The 20,754-nt window shown below is 36.3% G+C and overlaps 2 protein-coding genes across 10 annotated transcripts; both read left to right on the forward strand.

Annotated features, from left to right (window-relative positions):
* The first annotated feature begins 1,455 nt into the window (after positions 1-1,455).
* On the forward strand, positions 1,456-10,438 carry LOC143462952 (metabotropic glutamate receptor 4-like). 9 transcript variants are annotated; one of them, XM_076961273.1, is made up of 21 exons: positions 1,456-2,081; positions 2,157-2,296; positions 2,524-2,585; positions 2,734-2,886; positions 3,043-3,132; positions 3,229-3,375; positions 3,697-3,877; positions 4,106-4,231; positions 4,310-4,471; positions 4,707-4,868; positions 4,991-5,082; positions 5,330-5,492; positions 5,985-6,128; positions 6,258-6,355; positions 6,614-6,744; positions 7,271-7,403; positions 8,057-8,257; positions 8,498-8,774; positions 8,924-9,006; positions 9,075-9,211; positions 9,402-10,438. In XM_076961273.1, exons 2-21 carry the CDS (start codon positions 2,236-2,238, stop codon positions 9,526-9,528), a joined length of 2,730 nt encoding a protein of 909 aa, XP_076817388.1. In that variant the 5' UTR covers positions 1,456-2,081; positions 2,157-2,235; the 3' UTR covers positions 9,529-10,438. The 9 variants fall into 9 exon arrangements, with proteins under 9 accessions (XP_076817388.1, XP_076817385.1, XP_076817386.1 ...); XM_076961270.1 differs by having other exon boundaries at positions 2,222-2,296; XM_076961271.1 differs by having other exon boundaries at positions 2,222-2,296; positions 9,405-10,438.
* Positions 10,439-13,044: 2,606 nt separating this feature from the next.
* LOC143462741 (palmitoyltransferase ZDHHC3-like) lies at positions 13,045-19,204 on the forward strand. Its single transcript, XM_076960996.1, has 7 exons — positions 13,045-13,741; positions 14,064-14,229; positions 15,147-15,265; positions 16,652-16,713; positions 17,267-17,372; positions 17,638-17,710; positions 18,018-19,204. Exons 1-7 carry the CDS (start codon positions 13,626-13,628, stop codon positions 18,219-18,221), a joined length of 846 nt encoding a protein of 281 aa, XP_076817111.1. The 5' UTR covers positions 13,045-13,625; the 3' UTR covers positions 18,222-19,204.
* Positions 19,205-20,754: the final 1,550 nt, after the last annotated feature.

Genomic DNA, 20,754 nt, shown 5'->3' on the forward strand with positions numbered 1-20,754 from the left:
AAGCCATGAAATTTTGCACTGCAGCGGTTAGCCTAGGCTTATTCTTTGGTTAACAAACTTGTTTTGTTTACTATGAATCAGCTTGAATGTCACAAAAGTTTGGCACCTGCTTGCTGACGAAACAATTAGTGTGTGCATGCGCGCACTTTCCATAAGGACCATTGCACAAGTTATTATGTGATTACAATTTAATTTTAATAATACAGTAGGTCTAGGCTATAGTACTGTAGTTATTAATTATTGAATAACAGCTCAAAATATCCGTGATTAATTTCTAGGGGAAATCCCCATGACAAGTCAATAAAAACGTTTTTTGAGCCCAAAATATATTATTTTAACGAAGATATACCCATTTTTTAACAACGTAGAAATGATGTCAAAACCTAAACAACAATCACCACCTAACCCTTTCAAAATAGCACCGAAAAACCACCTCATACCCTCATGATGGATTCAGTAAGGTCGTCATAAAAGAGGGAATTCCCAAAAATGTGGCGTCAATCAAACGCCACAATCCAACTAACAATCTCTTCACATAGTGATACATTTCAATGAATACCAAGCAAAAAGTATCCAGATAAAGACGAAAAGAAACTCAGGCCTTTCGGTGTTGTGTGATTGAAATTGCGAGACTATGTGGCGAGATATTACGTCTTAAGCTTAGGAAGGTGGCGCGGGGTTAAATGTTTGACATAATTGATTCTATTGCCGACGAGAGAAAACCTTCCCGATTCTAACAATACTAAGTTTGTTTCCATCGGTCAGATTTAAAGTGAAGGGCAAATACATAAACAAGTTGGCCTTAATTCAGATTAGTTGTCGATCAGTATACTGGAGCAAATATATTTACTAATAGCCTATGTTGTGGTTAAGCATTTATTGCCATAAAATGGTGGCTAAAAACGCATATGCATTGTTTGATTATGACAGAGCAGGCAGTTCTTGATTCGTCACTATATGAAAACGATGTGTATGACTCAGGTATTTGTATCAAATATGAATAGAATGTTTCTTGTGGCAGAAAATTAATACTTATAATTAATGCGAAAATGATTTTGCTGTATAACAAGAACATATTGCGTTAAATAAGCTTGAGCTAGCTTACCCTCGTTGTATTTATACTGTTGAATGTAGATGCTAAGCTACAGTTCACAAAGCTCAGTTTTGGCTGTTGGCGCTAGCCTAGTCGGGTACCGGTGTCATGTTAAATTTGTTCCGGTTACCAAATTCGTTCCAGTCATTGTGACGTTGAGGTTTGGCATGACACGGCTTAATTTTTCGGCTCGAAAACTACCGCCGCCAGGCCGGTTGTTGTTTCTGCTCGTTTTGCTTTTAATGTTGTATACATGATTAAGATATAAGCTGCCATAGATACAGCCGGTGAAACTAACTGACTCGACCTGGGAACACGTCTGTATGAAGAGACTTAACCGAAAGGTTTTGTTCAACTTGTGATAAATATATCAATTAATGTAATATAAAATTGTGTACTGCATAGAATTCTCATCTATGGAATCAGTGAAGCATAACACTGCGTGACGTAATCGATTGTTCCCTTGTCCGTGCATTTTGTTTTACTCAGTCTCTTTTCAGTCGTACGTTCAACGCCGCAACATGTCTCTGTGCTGTTGCTGTTATAGTGTTCTATCTTGATGTATTCGTTCAAAGAAGCTTCAAATATAATCAGATTATACAGTAGTCATTCCTGTGTCATTATTGCTGAAGTCTATCAAAGTTCACTGTTAAGTAATACACAAGGAAACAGACTTTGTAGTGTAAGTGGGTAAACCTTACAGGCTAAGGTAAAATATACCACCTTTCATTACAAACTCTTCACGAAAGTTGACATGTTTTCTTTGTCCTGCTTGAGGTGCAACGCAAAGATTGTAACAACCAGCTTTTAATGACGCTTTAGGTGGGTGGGTAGCTAGCAGTAAAAAAGCGACATATAGACATAGTTCAGTTCGCCCACTTCAAACCATAAGTGGGTGTCATACGCATTACCCTAAAAATAGTGAATAGTGTATAGCTAACTCAGAAACCTTTTCCTACGCATTTCAGCCTCAAGGAAATGCTTCAAGGTACGTTATAAAAGGCGTATCAGTTAACAAAATGTTAAGCTATTTTTTGTTTAAGTTAAATCTTATTTTATTAAGGGTTCTTTTCGCTACTTTGCTTGACAAGACTATTTTTTGTCACTTTTCATGTTTATCGCGTTGAGATACAAGTAGGCCTATGACGTGGCCAAACTGCCGTATTATTGCAGCAATTGTCATGATTCAGATGTTATATCTAGGTAAGCCTGAAAGCAAATACATTTGCTAGAAGAAAGCCCGGCATGCTGTAGGTTATGATATAAGCAAAATGTCTTACAGTGCATGCTTAACGAATGCAATCTAAAATATCTCGTTCGCACTTGCTAAATTCATGACTATGCGTTAAGCAAAGGCTTGCTGCTTAGATTAGTAGAGTAGTTGGTATTCGCCTCTCCAAGATGTTTAATGTTTTGGTTTGTCATCGCAGGCACAGCACCCAATGTTCCTTTTGCCGATAGGTACGTCTCTCCAGCGTCGAGCGATTATGAGGTTAGACTTAGCGGTATTGATGCAAAGTTTTTTATTGATTGATCCCAAAATTACCCTTGACAACGTCACACGCGCACCATTCTTTGAAATTATAAGCGACATTTTCAGCTCGGTTTCATCACGTACCAAACAAAACCGCATATTTCAGGCAAGAAAAGGCAGCATGGTTCAGTATCGCGATGGAGATGTTCTAATCGGCGGCATTCTGCAGGTACATTCCAGAGGCAAAGATGATACCTGCGGCTTACCTATTAGCGTCGGTGTGCAGGCGATTGAAACCGTGAACATGGTGATTGACATGGTAATGAATTTAAGCTGTGGTTAGTTAAATGAGCAACATTGGTAGAATGATTTTGAATCATGGGATTTACTATTTAGACCTAGCAAGTAAATTTAAGTCTAACTTATCATAGATGAATAGGCTACTTAAATTCGAGAGACGAACATGTTTTTACAGATCAATTCAGACAAGGAGTTTCTACCCGGGGTAAAACTCGGAAGTGTGATTGTGGATACCTGTGACGTTGACACTCATGCTTTATTGCAGGTATAGTAACTTGCAGACAACCATGTTGCCATGACATCCCAAGTGAAGTTCAGTCGGAATATTTCTGGTCATTGCTACAGAGCTTATTCTTGGCAGGTTGTCGACACTTTGTGGCAATACTTTTCTGGAACACAAGCTCACGCTGCTACATCCAGCAAGTTATTTGCTGGTGTTATTGGAGCTCTGTCAAGTGCTGTGTCAACCCAAACCACCAGTCTTTTGCAAATCTTGAAAGTTCCTCAGGTTTATCGCAGAACTACACTGTCTTTTCGTGAATATTTTGCTGCTGCCGAGGCCTAAATTGCTAACAAGTGTGTCAATCAGAACTCGATGAATAGGAATCATCTCCGAGTTTAATTCATTCCTCCGTCTGAGGATAAAGATTGTGATGTCACATCATACGATAAATAGTCAACATGATAATGTTTTAAATTTGCTAAGTGTAAGTGAGAAGAGTATAGCAAAGAGGAAGCTTTCCAATTTCCTAAGTACTCATAAGCTTACTATAAAGTATGAGTTATTATAAGTTTGAAAGAAAAAGAAACATCTTAAACTCGTGTCAAGGTGAGTCCATTTTCCACGCACCCCGACCTGAGTAACAAAGCCCGCTTCCCCTATTTCTTCCGGACCGTCCCTTCTGACGCTTACCAGGCTTCAGCGATGGTCGCGTTCGTTGCTGAGAGAAACTGGAATTACATCTCAATCGTGTACGAAGAGGACGCCTATGGCATTCGTGGATACAGAGGTTATTTACCTCTGAGATTAATACCTATTTGCACATTTTCTATGTTTTCCATTTTAAATCATTCTAAAAATCAATTTTATTTCAAATAATGTGTTTGCATTACTAGCAAAGTTAGGAAACAAGATTTTGTAATCTATACGTGGTATATAGTGTTACTAAAACTTATTTTTATAAAATGAAGCCAAAAACATTCCATCTATTTAGACAAATTAACACATTCTATTTTAGAAGTGGAAAATGCTGCAATAAAGAGAGGCATTTGTGTGGCAGTTTCCCTTGCCATTCCAAGAAATCCGATTAAAGAAGACTTTGAAGAAATTGTGAAAGAATTATTCCAAACAAAGCGCGCCAGAGGTGATGGAACTCCATGCCGGATAGAGCCGAGTTTCTGGGGAATCCCCTAGACTCATCCGCGTGATTTTTTCTTCGTAGCTGTGGTCGTTTTCTCGAAGCAAGAAGATGCCGAGAAGCTGCTCATCGCCGCACACAGAAACCTGGAGATCCGTGGGTATTTTACATGGATAGGTTCCGACGCTTGGACAAGTTTAATACCAACAGGGGCGACGGATTTTGATTACAGAGAAACTTTGGCCGGTGAGAAAATTTCTGTGAATTCCTCACAAGAAATTAAGCGGCATCTTTATGCTTTCCACTTCATAGTGAGGAATGAAATATAAGTTTTTACAAAACAGACTTCTTGTGGATTTGTTAAATTGCCTTGAAAATTGTTATAAACTACTCTGAAAAAATCCTAAAATTGAATTAAGTTGAATGAAAGAGATGACAATGACTTTGACATTTTACGATTTCAATTTTTTTCTTTATTCAGGTTCAATAGCGTTTGCCCCAAAGACCAATGTGATTCCATCTCTTAAACCCTACATGGTTAATCTTACGTTGGGGCAACACCTCTTTAAAAACGGAACAGTCAACCCAAGAAACCCGTGGTTTCCCGAATACCTCGCCTTACGTCACCGTTGCGTCATACAAGGTGCTTCATTTGGGCACACAAAGTGTCTTTTTCTTTTAATAGGAACTCTAAGTTCATCATTTCAACAACTTTTTTTATCTAAGTTATTCAGAAACTTTTAAAAATTCGACTTTTTCAAACAGATTTGCTGAACAACGATACCGGCGTATCACGTGCTTGCCAAGACCACGACAGGCTCAACCCGGATAAATATGTTTCGCTCAGTTTTATGCAGGTGAATTTTCTTCGCTTGGTTTTGTTTTGTTTATTTGGTGATATTTATGCGCGTGGACACTCATAAAACGTTTTTTTTGTTTTGCCTAAAACGTGTAGAAAAACATATGACAGGTCAACAGATAACGTGGTTAAAAGTTGTTAGTGATAATGTGTGATTGCGACAAGATTTGCATTTCTTTATTTGTTATAACTCTCTGAGATGTTCGAAAAAGTCAATTCATCACCATTTTCAGTAACTTTTGTAGAGTGTGGCGGAGGCCGTTCTGGCGATTGCAAAATCTTTACAAATCTACCTGCTTCGAATATGTGGCCGCGCCAGTGGCCTGTGTTCGGCAGTGGCAGAAAAGGCCGGGACTGCCCAACTCGCGGAAGCCATAGCTGAGATAATGAAAAACATCTCGTTTACAGGTCAAACCAGAGAAACTTAACTTTAATGCACTGCATAAGTATAGATAAATACTATTTGAACTCACACTAAAGTAACTTTATTATATCATAATGTACACAGTGTGCAACACAGTCGTAAGCAAAGTCATTAAGTTCCAGTCACAAGTTAATTGAAGTCGTTTGACTTTTAAGAATAATGAGTCATAATGATTATGTGTCATTTCGTGTATAGCGCAACGAAAGGACATTACGCTAGATATATATGTTGTTGAGCTGTTCCTGATCCGTGATTGCGGCTAACTTGATATTACTTTATTGGTAAATGACATGGTGTCCTACCGTTATTTAATAGACAGGGTGGTGAACGCTACAACGTCTTTGGCATGCAAACAACATAGCATGCCATACAGTGTGCGCGAATACCAATCAACAGCAGCAGCGTTATAAAGATCGCAAAGTTGACAACCGCAGCGCTTTCTTCATCACATATAACTCCTATATGTTCCATGCCAGGCATCAACGGGGATAATTTCACCTTCGATCAAAACCAAGACGGGCCGGCCATCTACGACATACGAACCTACCAGAATATTTCAAGTTCTGACGCAGAATTTTCGCTCGATTCCTGGAAAACCATTGGTTTATTTGATATTAACAGTGAGTACAGGTTGAACGGGAATTACCCTGAAGCTTATCACTTTTTTCAGTGATGCCCGTTGGTTCATGTAATGAGATGTTTATGGCGTTAAGATTCTTTAACCAATAGCAGCAACCCTTTTTGTCCAGAAATCGTGTGGTATGAAGAACCAGTCATTTTAGAGCAAATAAATTCGATCTGCAGTGCTCCATGCCAGGTTGGTCAAGCCAGGAAGATTGAAACCTCAGTGAGATGTTCAGCAAAATTGTGTATAACTTGCAAAATTTTATTGTACTCTTATGTTTTTACTTGTATTAATTTCGGTGGAGCCTTTTACTCACCATTTAGAATACGAAAGAAAAAATGGTTATGCTTGAGCGATTTCGAACCTATAATAAGCCGGCATGCTTGGTGGAGCTATTTTTTCACCATTCTGAAGAAGAGCTCCCTCTCTTTCGTGCTCTGAATGGTGAGTAAAAGCCTCATTTATCAATTTCAACTCCAGATTTGCTGTTGGCATTGTCAAACGTGTTCGGCCAACCAATACGTTGGTTCGAACGGCACTGAATGTCTCGACTGTTCCCGTGGAGAGACACCAACGATAGATCGGACCAGCTGTCAACCGCTTAAGAACGAGTAACGTTATTTTTTTCTCTATGTTACTTTTATTTGTGAGTGACGTAACAATATGATTATAACAGCAATATAGAAATGCAATAGATATACAATAAAATACAATTACAGTTACTTTTAACACAGCTAGTTGTGACTTAGAATATTACAGTGATCACGATAAATTAAAGGACAATCGTAAATGTGTTGCACAATTGCGAACCAGGTTCGATTCCCAGTTGTGCTGTCTTTGTAAAACTTTTGAGCAAGGTATGAATGAGGCTTCTGCTCAGTGGTTTTGATAAACAATCCCGAACCCGGGAAAAATAAAAAGAAAGAAAACTCCAAATAAAAAGTTTTTATCCTTCCGAACTTGCACAAAAACAAGCGGAGTTTGACCTGGGCTTGAGGGGTGAAGAACAATCGCCGAGTTTTAGTCGTGCGCGGACTTCCCCCAATCCGAGAATAAAGATTATGATACCGTGCTACCATTTTACCTTTTTCTTTTATTTTGATTGAATTCGTTTCAATTCTGTTGGTTTTGTTTAAGCTACGTGAAGTACAGTGATTCGTATAGTATTGCATCATTATCGATTGCGTCATTCGGGGTCATTGTCACGATTGTTGTTGGCATAATCTTCTTTGTACACAGAGATACACCGATAGTAAAAGCATCTGGCAAGGTGAACGATTAACTATAGATTAATAATTATTATTATTATTTAAGTTTTTTTTGCCAAATACTTATAAATGAAATGTTTCTGAAAACATTAATACAGTGAATAATGTGTATCTATTTATCTATATATATATATATATAGCCTATATATATGTGTGTGTGTGTACGTATACGAATACTTAACTTGCTTCACACTACAGTTAGGGATGCACGTTCTTCAATAACGGATTTTTAAGAACGAAATCTCAAAGAACTTGTATCCAATTTTCCTTTTTTTTCTAGGAAACGATTTTATTTCGTAATTAAATGCTTTAATTTTCACACACGGTCGTTTTTAATTTCATAAAACTACGTGTTGATTTTCGCACGTCATGCATTAACTTGCAACATGTCAGTTTGATAACTACCGTTTTACACTTGTAACAAAAAATCTTTAATAACGTTGTAAATCAGTTGTAAAGTTGAAGGCACCGCTGGAGTTTGAATCTTTAACTTCCAAGCTACTGTATTGTATAATAGAGAAACCGAAATTCTGGATTTATGGAATAAGCTATTCTAGAAAAGTTAAATATTCTGTGTTGTAAGTTTTCACACAAAACCACAACACGACATACAGGCTATGAGTGTGATCCAAGGGAGCTATTTTGTATTACGCAGGAATTGTGCGCGGTTGTGCTCTTTGGTGCCCTCTTGTGTTTCGTAAACAGTTTCGTGTTGGCCACAAGGGCGTCAAAGGTGTCGTGTTCAGTGTCAAGGATCCTACTGGCGTGTGGACCCACGCTCATGTACGCTGGAATCCTGACTAAAACCATTCGAGTTGTGATTATATTTCAAGCTAAGAAAATGCTCTCCTCACAGGTAAGGACACTTTTTCAAATTTCGGTTTGCATTTGAAATAAGGAAACTGGTTTTACTGCCTTGAGAGTTTCAGCTTTTTCAAATTTTTTCTTTCTTCTTCGATATTATCTTTGACTATATTAAATAATAATAACTCATTATTACCTAAGTAAAAGCAGTCTATCTCTTTAATCAAGTTCTAAAAAGACTCCAAAAGTTTTAATACAGTTTTGAAATATCCCAGTTTTTTCCCTGTCATAGGTGAAAGCGTTTCTTCTTCCAAAGTACCAGATCCTGACCTGTTTCATTTTGATTCTCTTACAAGTGATGATATTGTCGGTTTGGTTTCTTTTTGATCTTCCCACTCCGACTACTTTCTTTTCTGCTCCTGTAAAATCCTTTCTAGCCTGCAATGATGCTGGTGACTTGTTGGTGCTTATCGGACTCGCTTATCCGTCGCTGCTCATCATAGCTTGCACCATTCTGGCAACTATTAATCGCAAGGCACCAACAGGCTTCAATGAAACTCAGTACATAGGTTCGCTGAAAAAAAATATTATTGACAGATTATTGTGTTCTTTCAACTACTTCGGAGGCTGCTTTTTGTAATTTACTGTCAACAGTAAATCGGTGGTTTGAAAGCCGTCACTTCAAAACTTTTTGCTGACAATTGATTTTGTCATTTAGGCTTTACAATGTATGCAACCTGCGTCATTTGGGTGGCCTTTCTGCCAATTTTTGCGACAAACTCATCTGTGATTTCGTTGAAGGTATTTTGTCGAATTCTGTTTTAGGCCTAGATCATTGAAGAATCACTGAACCGAACACTTCCTTTTAGGTTGCTACTTTATCAATCTGTTTGAGTCTGAGTGCATTGACAGTGCTTATTTGCTTATTTTGTATCCGATGTTACGTCATAATTTTCCGCCCCAGTAAGAACACGTCGAGAAGTGTGTTATCAACTACTCAGCAAAAGTAAGACAAGCTGTTCGTTTTTTCGTTGAAGCTTTTCAGAAGTGAAAACTTTTTAGTAATACCTGTAACTGTTTCTATCAATTAGTTTAGGCATTAAACTTATCTGTTTAGTTAACGTGAAAAACTTTACACATTTGTGAATTATGCTGTTGGGGTCTAAATAGCGTTGAAAATAGCTTTTGTGTAACAGCAGAGTTCCTAGCGTTTCAGTCCAAAGGGAAAGACGAAAAGAAAGCTCTCGGCTGGACACGGGAGGCCAAGATGTCAGTAAAGTTTCAAAAAGTCTTTCACCGTCGATTCTTCATCAACAACAGTAGCCAAAACTATTAAGGCCAACTGTAATCGTCTAACCAAGCAAACTATACAAAAGCCACTCTCCTTTTGAAATCAGTAATTAATTTTGAAATACAACCTTTGATAGAATGATTTTGTCATTTTAATAACTTGCTGTATTTCTTCTGCTGCACCACTGTTGCTACTCTGCGACCTATCCTTAGCCTACTGACAACGTTAGAACACAGAAATAAGTTCAGATCTGAATTTTATAGAAAAGCATTTTACAGAAAGTTGTGATTTTTCAACTTATTTTACAATTTATTTCAAACTTTGGCATCTTTAAATATTAAGCTCCTTTGGCCTTTTTCGGTTTTGGTTCAGAGCAAAAATAGTTTGTCTTGTGATGATCTGGTATTGATGTTCTGTTTGTAATTTCTATTTCACAAAAATAGTTGTTGAATATATGGGGAATAGAACTGGTGTAGTATTGAATGTAGTAATTGGTGAAGCATAACTGTACCTGTCTGTAATTGATAGATTTGGGAAATATATAGGATATATTTTTGACTATATGTAAAGAGTTTTTAATTTGGTATATTTGTCACTAGAGGCACTTAGTCTTACTATTTTGTTGTGGCATATATTTAAAGGTTTAAAAAATTGTCTGGTGCAGATCTCCTGACTATTTTCCCTTTTGTAAGACACTACAATCTACACCATCGTATAACATCATCATTATTTTACTATTTGTGTATTGCCAAATTTTATACCGAACTCCACAGGTTTTCGAAAGCTTTTTGCAAAGCTCTTCAGCTGTAACTGGTGTGCCAGCTACTTATAGCTGGTGTTCCAGGTGCTAGGTTATTTGGTTTCAAGCCATATATTGTTTATCAGTGCATGTTTTTACCATTTAAGTTATTTATGTTTGAATACAGAAATTCATGTCACCTATGCTAAGTCTTGGTTACTTTGCTTTAAAAACCAACATCTGGCCTGGAATTATGACGTGGGGGGATTACCCTGGGCTTATATACTGGGATTATAGAATATTATAGACTTTTATAATTTATAGTAGTCTATGATGGAACACATTGTTGGATTTACCGTAGCTACGGAACAATCATTGCAGTTATCGGACATTTGTCTAGACTTGGGTCATACAAGTTATTGTCTGAAACTAATATGTTCAGAGCGTTTTTGTATTTAGTTGACAGGAAAGTGACCTTCAACTTGGCACTAACTCGCAATGCAATATCAATGGATAAGTTAAATGAAGATCGCAGTTTATTATAACTATGTGGCTTTTTGCTGTAAAATTGATGCATGTAAAATTAATTTAAATAAATTTATAACACAGAAATGCCGACAAAATTTTGCCGACAAACGTTGTGGAAAAACACTGATACACACAGAGACATCAATTTAATTATACATACGTTTAGCTGAACAATATTATAAATATAAATCAAAGCGGAGCTAAATAAAATTGTGGACGCGTACAAATGTATGACTATCGTACACAAAAAAATCATGGTAACAAAATATTTCTGAATACATTCATGAAACTGTTTTTTATAGTCGAGAGACAATTTCCGTTAATCCGACTAAATTCAAGGTAATGTTTTAACTAGTTTGTTAATTTCAATAGAAATATGAACATGCCTTGTATCTACATTCACTTTAAACTAGAAACAAATTCCAGTTGAAATCAAATTTAGCTATTTTGTTTTATTGATTACTTCATTCATTTTTGTGCCTGAAGTTAACTATAAATGCGGTGTCGTACCACGTGGATGGATTTGAAAGTCCATTATGACTTCACATTAACAAACATGAAATGAAGTGACTTTAGCTGAAGTAAAATTCGCCAACTGATTCACAAAAGTTGTTCTATAAGTTTGTCTGAGGTTGAAAACAGCCTGCTGAGTTTTAAAAAAATAATCATTTTTGTATATATATTTCATATATTTTTATGTATTTAATTTAGTTTTAAATGGATTCTTCTTTGAATCTAGTTTTTGTTTAATTTTGACTTTACCATAAACATAAAATAAAAATAGTTCTTCTTTTATTTTGATTTAATTACATTTTGGCTTTTGAAAATAGTGTTAGCTAATTTTGTTATTTATGTTACCAGGTCAAGGCGGCAGTCGGTTTATTTTGCAGGTTCACTAACTAATGACTATTTTAACTACTAAATAAAACAATAGTTAGATAGTTAAATATGCAAAACAAAAAAGAATAAGTTAAATAGTTAAACCTAATAGTGCTTTGTGAGTGATCCTTCCCTGCAAGGAAAGATTCAACAAAAACAAATTTTTGTCCCCGATTCCCTCATGCACCCTCTTTGTTAAAACACATACCCGCTAGATAGTGATGTAGAGCTGCACAAATAATACTTACTATGTCTAGTGACTAGACTAGACTCTAGTCTTTAGGTAGAAATGATTCGAGTCAAGTCAGTTGATATTCGTGAATAAGCCAATTAGCCAAACGAAAAGCATAGACTTTGACTCTCTGAAATAGAAACGTTTGAGATTTTTAATCCATGCATTACGTTGTTTTTATCGGAACTTAATATTTTGCGTTTATGAACAGTATTGTAAAGATAAAAGCCAAATAGGCCCAATAAAACTGTATGTTGTTTCTGGGAACTAGGTTTAGACCACCTAGAGCTGAGGTCACACGATCGACAAACATAACTAATTTAACGCACATACTGTATTTAACAATGTAATCATTTTTTTAAGATCATCGTTGGTGTGCATTTTCGCTGTACGAAACCAGAATTCGTCAACAACGCACAAGACTACTAACATGACCCCAAGTAACTGCTGTGGCTTGAGCATACCACCTGTTGATGTACTTAACTTGGTGTTTGAATTTTTGAAATGAAAACGGCGAAGTCTCTTCCAAAATTTTAGCAGAACGCCGCAAAGTATTTCACCAAAAATTAAATATGTCGCTACCGATATACATTAAAATGTCACGTGCCAGGGTGGTATTGGCAGAAATTACGCAACTTTCCAGCCAGAAAAGAACAATCTAACCTGGTCAATGGCAAACTAGATGAAATTTGCTTTTATATTAAAAAAACGCCGACATCTTTGCCGAACTTTCAGCAAAACAATCAAATTTATTTGCTCTGTTAAGACAGGCATTCGTAATAATTTTGTTGGAAACACGCCTTGACTTACGGGAGCTATGATTCAGCCAGGATTCTGCCAAAAAGGCGGTGGTGGTATACAGACATAGTCTGATAGTGGAAAGTATGGCACCTTCAAGCACGAAATTCCGTCACCATACTATTTATCGTAAATAAACAAAGGAAAAATGATTGTTTCAAAGCCAATTTATAATAAATAAACAAAGAATTTAGCCTTCAGTGGACGCCGTCACGCCCAAATTTGCCTATTTGCATACTTGATTTCTTATCGAAAAATTTTTCCTTTCCAGTCATGAATGTAGCTAATTACAGAAATACTAGCCTACTACTTTATTTTTGCTACTACTGTAGGCCTAATTACATTGGTAGTAGCTTCATTTTGCTATATAGAATGATTTTATTTGCAGTACCGGTAAATGCTTTAGAATTACAGTTTTAAAACAATTTTTCGGAAAGCATTAACAACTTGTGCATGAAAGTTTTAGTTTTGTTTCTAACCTAAATACAGATGTATTGATATCAGGCTTTGTAGAAAATCTTGGCAAACTTATTAAAAAGCTTTGGTGAGCTGCAACTTGGGAACGTTGTCATTTGCTGAGCACTGACCTAGGCTAGTGCCAAACGTCAGAAACAATAGTTTTAACTTGAATCAAGAAGCCAAATTTAGTGATTTCAAGCAATGTATGATTTTAATGAAATCTGTTGTAAATGTTTTCTATGAAAGGTTCTAAAATTATTGCAGATTTGCCGGTGTAGTTATTAACATAAAGTAACATAAAGTTTAGTCTATTTTAGTCTTTCATGACACGTTTCAAAACATTATATGTATATAGGCCTATATAGTTATATATGTATAAATACTGTGATTGTTGTATTGATTGATAACAAAAGAAGATTGACAACCTCAGCATAAATTCAATCGTAGTATTGTATGTCATTGCGTCACTGAGATAGTGCTCTCGCATTTTCAACATGGTTTTTCACAAGGATCCTTGTGGCATCTTCTGTATTCTACTAACCTATGCATTGGTCATTTATGCGGATTACGTCATCATGCAGCATATTATTGCAACTACATTATCAGGAAGGTAATTTCTATTTTTTGGGTTATCTTGTCCGTTACTCAAGATTAGATCAAGTGTCTTCGTTTAATCGACCTGATAATAGTGATAATATGATAATAATATGATATTGCAATACATTAAAAGTAAATTAAGTCAAATGTGAATCAAGTAGGGTTGTTTAATTATATGACGAAGAGACCGCAAACACATAGCCTATAAAAGTTATATTTCGAAATAACTGTTTTGCCTACAACTTGTATCAAATATATATGTTATGTTGTTGTTACTTTAAATGTGCCAAAACTATTTATAATTGTTCTTTTAAATATTTTTTCTGATTTTTCAGTTTATGGGGTCCTTTCCATGGGATCATGCTTAACTTGATCATCTTTGTTCTGCTTTATGCACACACGAGAGCAGTTCTTTCTGATCCAGGAGCCGTTCCGCTGCCATTAACAAGACTAGATTTCTCTGACATTCATCTGCAGAAGAATAAACCCCACAAAGACAAGGTGATTGATGCTTTCTTTGACAGCTTTTTTAAAGACAACACTAGACTTAGGATATTCTGTGTCTATTATTTTGTCAATTCAAATCTAATTTTCAAAACTGTCAATAAACTTTAATGCACTAATGTATTATTTAACTTGTGCTTTGCAACATGTGGGGGCATGGTTTGCTTAAAATGATGTCAGCGTAAGCCCAAAAACTGTTTAAAGCCTTTGTACTGGTACAGTATAGCTTGAAAATGCTGGTTTAGGGGGAGGGACTATGTAAATGTTGTGTATAGATACATATAATTTAACTATTTGCATTAAAGCTCACTTATATAGTCACTTCTTTTTAAACAATACTGTTTGATTGTGAAGTAATCAATCTATGTTTTACGTTTTTTAGTCGCTTGTTTTGTCATGAAGTAACCAGATACATAAATTACTGCTTTGCCATCTGTCATACTCTTGCAGTTAGATTAGAATAGGCACTTTGTTATATTCCTGCTTTATGGTCAAATCAATTGCATTTATATACCTGCCAGTATTAGAGATGTACCACAAGGATATCATGTTTGTCTACACGAACAAAACCTGAATAGGTATGTTCGTACAGGACCAAATGTTAAAATTTCATCTGTGTGTTGAACCCAAAAATGTTTGGTAATTGACCTTCATTGTTAAGAATGTTGAGATATTGCCCCTACTTTAGCTTAGCTGCCAAACTAGATTGTGATTTTTCAGCAAAGTCGATACATATAGATAATAATACTGTTATATTCGGGTTCGGCATTGTTAGTATTTTTGTTGACTCATATCTTCCACCCTGGCAACACTTGTCAAATCTTTTTGGGTATGGGTTCATATCAGCCCACCCTTAGTCAGTAAGTTGGTTGGCACTTGGCAGAAAATCGGTATCTACTTCTTGCATTATTTAGTCAGTGAGCGGCGAAGACTGGACGGTTTGTCAGCGATGTGAGACTTATCGACCACCTAGAGCTCATCATTGCAAGGTTTGTCGTAGATGCATCAGAAGAATGGATCACCACTGTCCATGGTAAGTTGAAAGATGTTGGGCACTGTTTAGAGTAAAAGGGCATAAGAATAAGGCACATTTTCTGGTTCTGCTAAGATTACTAGAAGAATGCTTTGGTATTAGAGACAACACAAACAATGTTGCACAGTTTTTGAAACATAGTTGAAACCCAGACGTTTTTTCATATCGCATTGTTTATTTTTTGTCATTGCTTTGGGTGAAAGGAAAAATGAAATGCTAAAAAATATCAATTCAGTGAATAAACAACAAGCAGCAGAGTTCTAATCGCTTAAAACATGCCAGATTGATAAATCAACTCAGTAAAATGAATAACGCTTAATACAGTCAATTTATTCTTGTATATACATCAAACATGTACTGTTATGTACAGTTGTACATGTATATATTTTGAACACACACAATAAGGCAATGGCAGTTAACCATGCAAGTTCATGCGTGAATTCGCTGAACCATTAAATAAAATTCAGAAACATAGACATCATAGACACATTATATGTGTACTGATCTTTGCCAAATCCCCAAAACAAACCCAGCAAACCCCTGGGGTTCAATCTAACCCTGTTCAAGAACTACTACATCAAGGTCTTCTAGAATATTAAGGTGAGAAAGGGTTTAGTGCAAGGAAAAGCTCATCGTATGTTACATGGCAATATTTAGTGAATTAACTGAGGTAAAATTTTGAAAAAAACTGTTACGAGGAAGATAATCATCGCTTGAGTTATGCCACCAATTCAATATTCGTTTGTTCGATGCAGATTGTGGTGTCGTGGAGACACACTTATATATCATAGGGAACTGGCAGAATTTCTACATCAAATGAGAGGTATTGTGTAATTAATAAGCATTAGGTGATGATTTAATGGATATGTTCTGTTTTTGTTGTTGTTCTAATTTCCACAGTCATATCCTATCATGTTTAGGCGACTGTAAATGCTTCCTCTTAGCTAGACAGTGCCAGACGGTCATTTGTGGCTTATTATAAACTACTTGGCTTTAGTCACCACGCTTGTCTTAATTTATATAATTTATTTATAATGCTACATGACTCAATAGGTTTCAGTCCTGTATGATGCTGCAGTCCTAATTAGTTTAACTTACTTCAGGCGATACAGATATATTGTATACTCATTAGAAAGGAAGACTTATAAATGTATTGTAGAAAAATACAGTAAAGCTTGCAACATTTGTTTGTGGTTTGATTTTTCTCAATCGACTTGCCTAAACATTTTTTTTTTATCAAACTAAAAGGCCTCTGAGGCCCACTGAAACCGTTATTGGTGCCACATGCCACATTCTGTGCTCTTGAATTTTTAATTTTGTATAATTTCTACCATTTTATTTAAAGTCTGCATTTTTCTCTTGGTTTAAATATTCTTCTATTTTTAGGGTCAACAACTGCATCGGCGAACTTAATCAGAAGTATTTCATACAATTTCTCTTTTACACAGGTAACCTACAGCATTTGCCTAGGTTGTATATCATACAAATGCAATGGCCGTGTGCACGTATTATGTTATCTGTGGTACTGCTTGCAACAACCTGTGTAAAATTGTTGATAAATTTGTGCTCTCCAAATATGTGACCTCGCTCTATTAGAAGCCACACATAGCCAATTTACAGTTCTATTGGCTGCGCCCTTTCAGTTTTTCGTGGTTTTGTTTAAATGAGAGTATCACAAAAGCAATTTTATGTGAAGCTCATTAAATGTATGAAAAAAGATTACTGACTCATGCTAATTGCCAGCCAGGGTTAGTATTGTATCACTACCTAATAGTTAGCGCATTTTTTTACCTAATGTTCATTGCTTCTTCCAACAACCCTAATCTACAAAAGTGGGTGGTTGCAGAAGTAAAATCCAAACCGATATAAATGTTTTAATAATCACATTTCTGCAATCTGTTTGAACTGACGTTTCAACATTTCCATACATTGTTATTTATTCTTGTTCATTGGACAGAATATTTTATCGTTTTTAACAAATCCATATTCATACCTTTCCAGTTCTGCTGTGTGCCTATGCCTTGGCGCTCAACATTGCAAACTGGATTTGGATGTTTGGACACGGGAGAACAACCAATGCAGATTTGCTGTCGAAGAAGTCGACTGTGTAAGATAAGCTCAGCACCTTGTTATGCTTTTGTCTTCTAGAACACTGCTTCCCGACCTGGGGTATTTGTACTGTATTATCTGGGGTATTATTTGATTTCGTATGGATTTTGATGTTGGGGCCTGTTAGAAATGTATTTTTGCAGATGGAGTCGAATAGTAGGAGGGGTTGGGTACCACCAGTCTAGAATTCGTGTTTGCCCCATTGTAGTTTAAGCATTTCGAGACTATTTGTGACTGATTGCTAAAATTTTTTCACTTTTCAGGGCACATGGAATAGGACTCTGCATTGAGTCTGTCCTTTTCGGACTCTTTGTTGTTATAATGCTTTATGACCAGGTAAGAACTGACCGTGATGATGTTTATTATATTGATGTGAAGTATTGCTGTTTTTTTTGCTTTGCTTTCTTATGTACAAAATAAAGGTAATTTACTGCCAACTTGTCAGGAATAGAATACCGTTGCATAAGTCACAACTGTAAATACTGTACATGTACGTGTAATACCTGTACTGTAAATACAGTAATGTAGATATATTCATAGCGATAGGTAGACAATACGCAGCTTCAAAAGTTCAAGATAATATGCAGATTTTATCTTATAAAATTCTTATCATAAGATTAGTTGCACGGGAACTTTTTCATAGTTGTCATCAATATTCGGAGACGAAACCGGTGTGGAGTACACGATACACAGAAGTAGGAAAGAAAGAGCTCCTAGGCCGCGAAAACCAAAAATGGCGCTTCTCCGTGAGGTGTTTGGTTATGGACCGATCTATTGTTGGTTTCTCCCTTGTTCTTCGGTTGTCATGACTACAAGAACAGTATTACCGGGCAGTTACGACGTCTAATATCTATTATTTATCTGGTGCTAGTATTATGTCGTGCAACTAACATCAGTTACTTAACGATTTCTTTTAGCTCGCAGTAAGCTTGGTTCGCTCGTTTGTGTTGTCGTTTGTGTTCAGAGTTTATTTATCATCTCGTATTAACTGTGACACTGTCTGTAGAAAATGAACATGAGCAAATGATGGTTAAATTCATGAGTTTTATGAGAGTAATTGCGTATACTTGAAGCAAATCTGACCTTTGAGAATTCTGTAAACTTTCAATTGGCTTTGCATTTTGATACAACTCGTGTATTCACGCTGGGCAATTGTCCCAACACTGTTCCTCTTCATTGCATCACTTGCACGTAATATTGCTACAGAAAGTTAAAATTCATCTAAACGCCTTGAGCTAATCCTAATTCGAACTTGAGCAAAAACTTTATTGAGTGATAATCTGCGACGATATAACATGTAACATGATATGTAACAGATATTATCAAGTTGCAAGTCATTCGATTACTCTGCTTTCGGTATTTTATAGATCATCGTCTGGCCACCTTTGTCTGCACGATTTTTACATTGCTTTAAAAAATGCGGCTTATTTGGCCTTAAGGTATGAATGTGTTATCAGAACTCGCTTCTGTGGTTTGATTTAACACTACTTAATGAGAATAGTATTCGTGGAATTTACTTGATCCAAGTGAAAAACGATTTTGATACATAATAATTATTATTCCATTGTCGGATGACTTTCTATTTTTTCGTTAGAAATATACAGTATGTTAAATTCATCGTAGTCGTTTGCCTTCCGTGACATAAAGTTCATCTTTTATTTCGTTTGCGGCGTACTTCGCGCTGTTTGATGTTGCCGTTTGTGTGCAAGTTGTTCCGACGTTCCATTAACTGCATTCGTGTAAGAGCACGTACTGTACACTTGATTGCTACTTTGTTCTGTTAGCTCAATTTTTATGAAACAAATTCGAAAATAAACAGTTACTAGCAAAGCTATCTCTTCGATGCAACCATGTTGTTCTTATCAAGTAGCACCAGGCTAAAGCATTTGTAAATTTTGTTATACCTTCTTGGAATTTAGGTCATTTCTTTGCAAAATAAACTCGAAATGTTCACTTAGCAATTTATATTTTCAAAACATGCGGCTGAGAGATTTGAAGGTAAGTGAAATCGTCGGATGGGACGCCAGCCCAAGAAAGAAACGTAGCCAAAGCAGAATTAAAGCATGCATTGCCGTCTGGAACAGGTCCTGCACTTATTCAAATAACAATCAACCGGTTTGTTTTTATTTCCCCGGCATATGATTTGGTCAATGCACGTTGTCTTCATTGTAGCCATGGCAATTTAAAATTATTTCATTTTTTGTAGACAACATAAACTTCTCGTAGGCTATAGCAGGGTTTTTTTAATCGGGGGCCACGACCAGATGCCTCAGTAGTGAGCTATAGCGCAATGGTAGGGGAAGACGAGGCAAAGTGGGACGCAGGTTTCTCACGTTTTTGTGCTTGCTGTGAAAAATTTACGGCGCGAAGGCTACTGCACACGCAGTAGTGATGTAAAAAGTGTTTTTAAATCAACAACTTACATTTTTTATTGATGAGCGGGGGGCGCGGATCTTGAGGGTCACGAACTATGAAAGTTTGAGGACCATTGTGCTATAGAGATGTGCAAAGACGAAAATCTATTCAATGACGACATCACAGAAATGTTTCAATTTACCAAAGAATATTTACATCAAGACACCACTTGACCACATGCCCGTGTATAGGCTATGTCTGAAATTACTACCTTTAGGATCCATTCTTTTGAGGCCATGGTGATTGGTAGTCGTAACAATATAGCAATGTCAAATCACTGGGCAACCGCACGAATTTGAACACATAATAAAAGCGATTTAGAGCATGCCAACAACATTAAAGTGGCATAGCATACATCAGTGTATTAGTGTTTACAGTTTCAAGAGTACAAAACTAAAACAAAAAACATTGACCACGACAGCTGTAAAACAAAAGCTTAATGTAGTTATTGAATGGTCGGTAATAACACAAGACGTTGCCGCTCAGAATAACCAATCACAAACAATTTTTCATTTAAAGATGCCAGACGGTATGATGGGTTAAATTCAAACTCAAACTAAATTTACACCAGCATTTACGCTTTTGACAATGCAAATGCTCCTCTGTTGTTACAGCAAACACGAACAGGGATTTCCCACGACACCAACTCCAGGCAATTACCGTGATGCACCCAGAGGTCATCACGACACCGAAGAGCAAGAGTCAATCCTAGCCGTGATTAGAAATTGCATTATTTACTGGAACTAGAGCAAGAGTTGAAAATACAAACGTACGCATTCGATAGTTGGTTGATACAAATTGACAAACATTAACTGTTGATGCCGAAAATCTTGTTTTCTCATAGCAAGCCTAAAAATACACCTTCATTTAACTAAAAAATGATTGATTTTATGTGAATTTTTACGAAAATTTGCATGATCTCTCCATCTTTTCGACTTCTTCTTTAAACGAATTAGTGGTCTGAT

Source organism: Clavelina lepadiformis, chromosome 6 (assembly GCF_947623445.1).
Source record: "Clavelina lepadiformis chromosome 6, kaClaLepa1.1, whole genome shotgun sequence".
NCBI lineage: Eukaryota > Metazoa > Chordata > Ascidiacea > Aplousobranchia > Clavelinidae > Clavelina > Clavelina lepadiformis.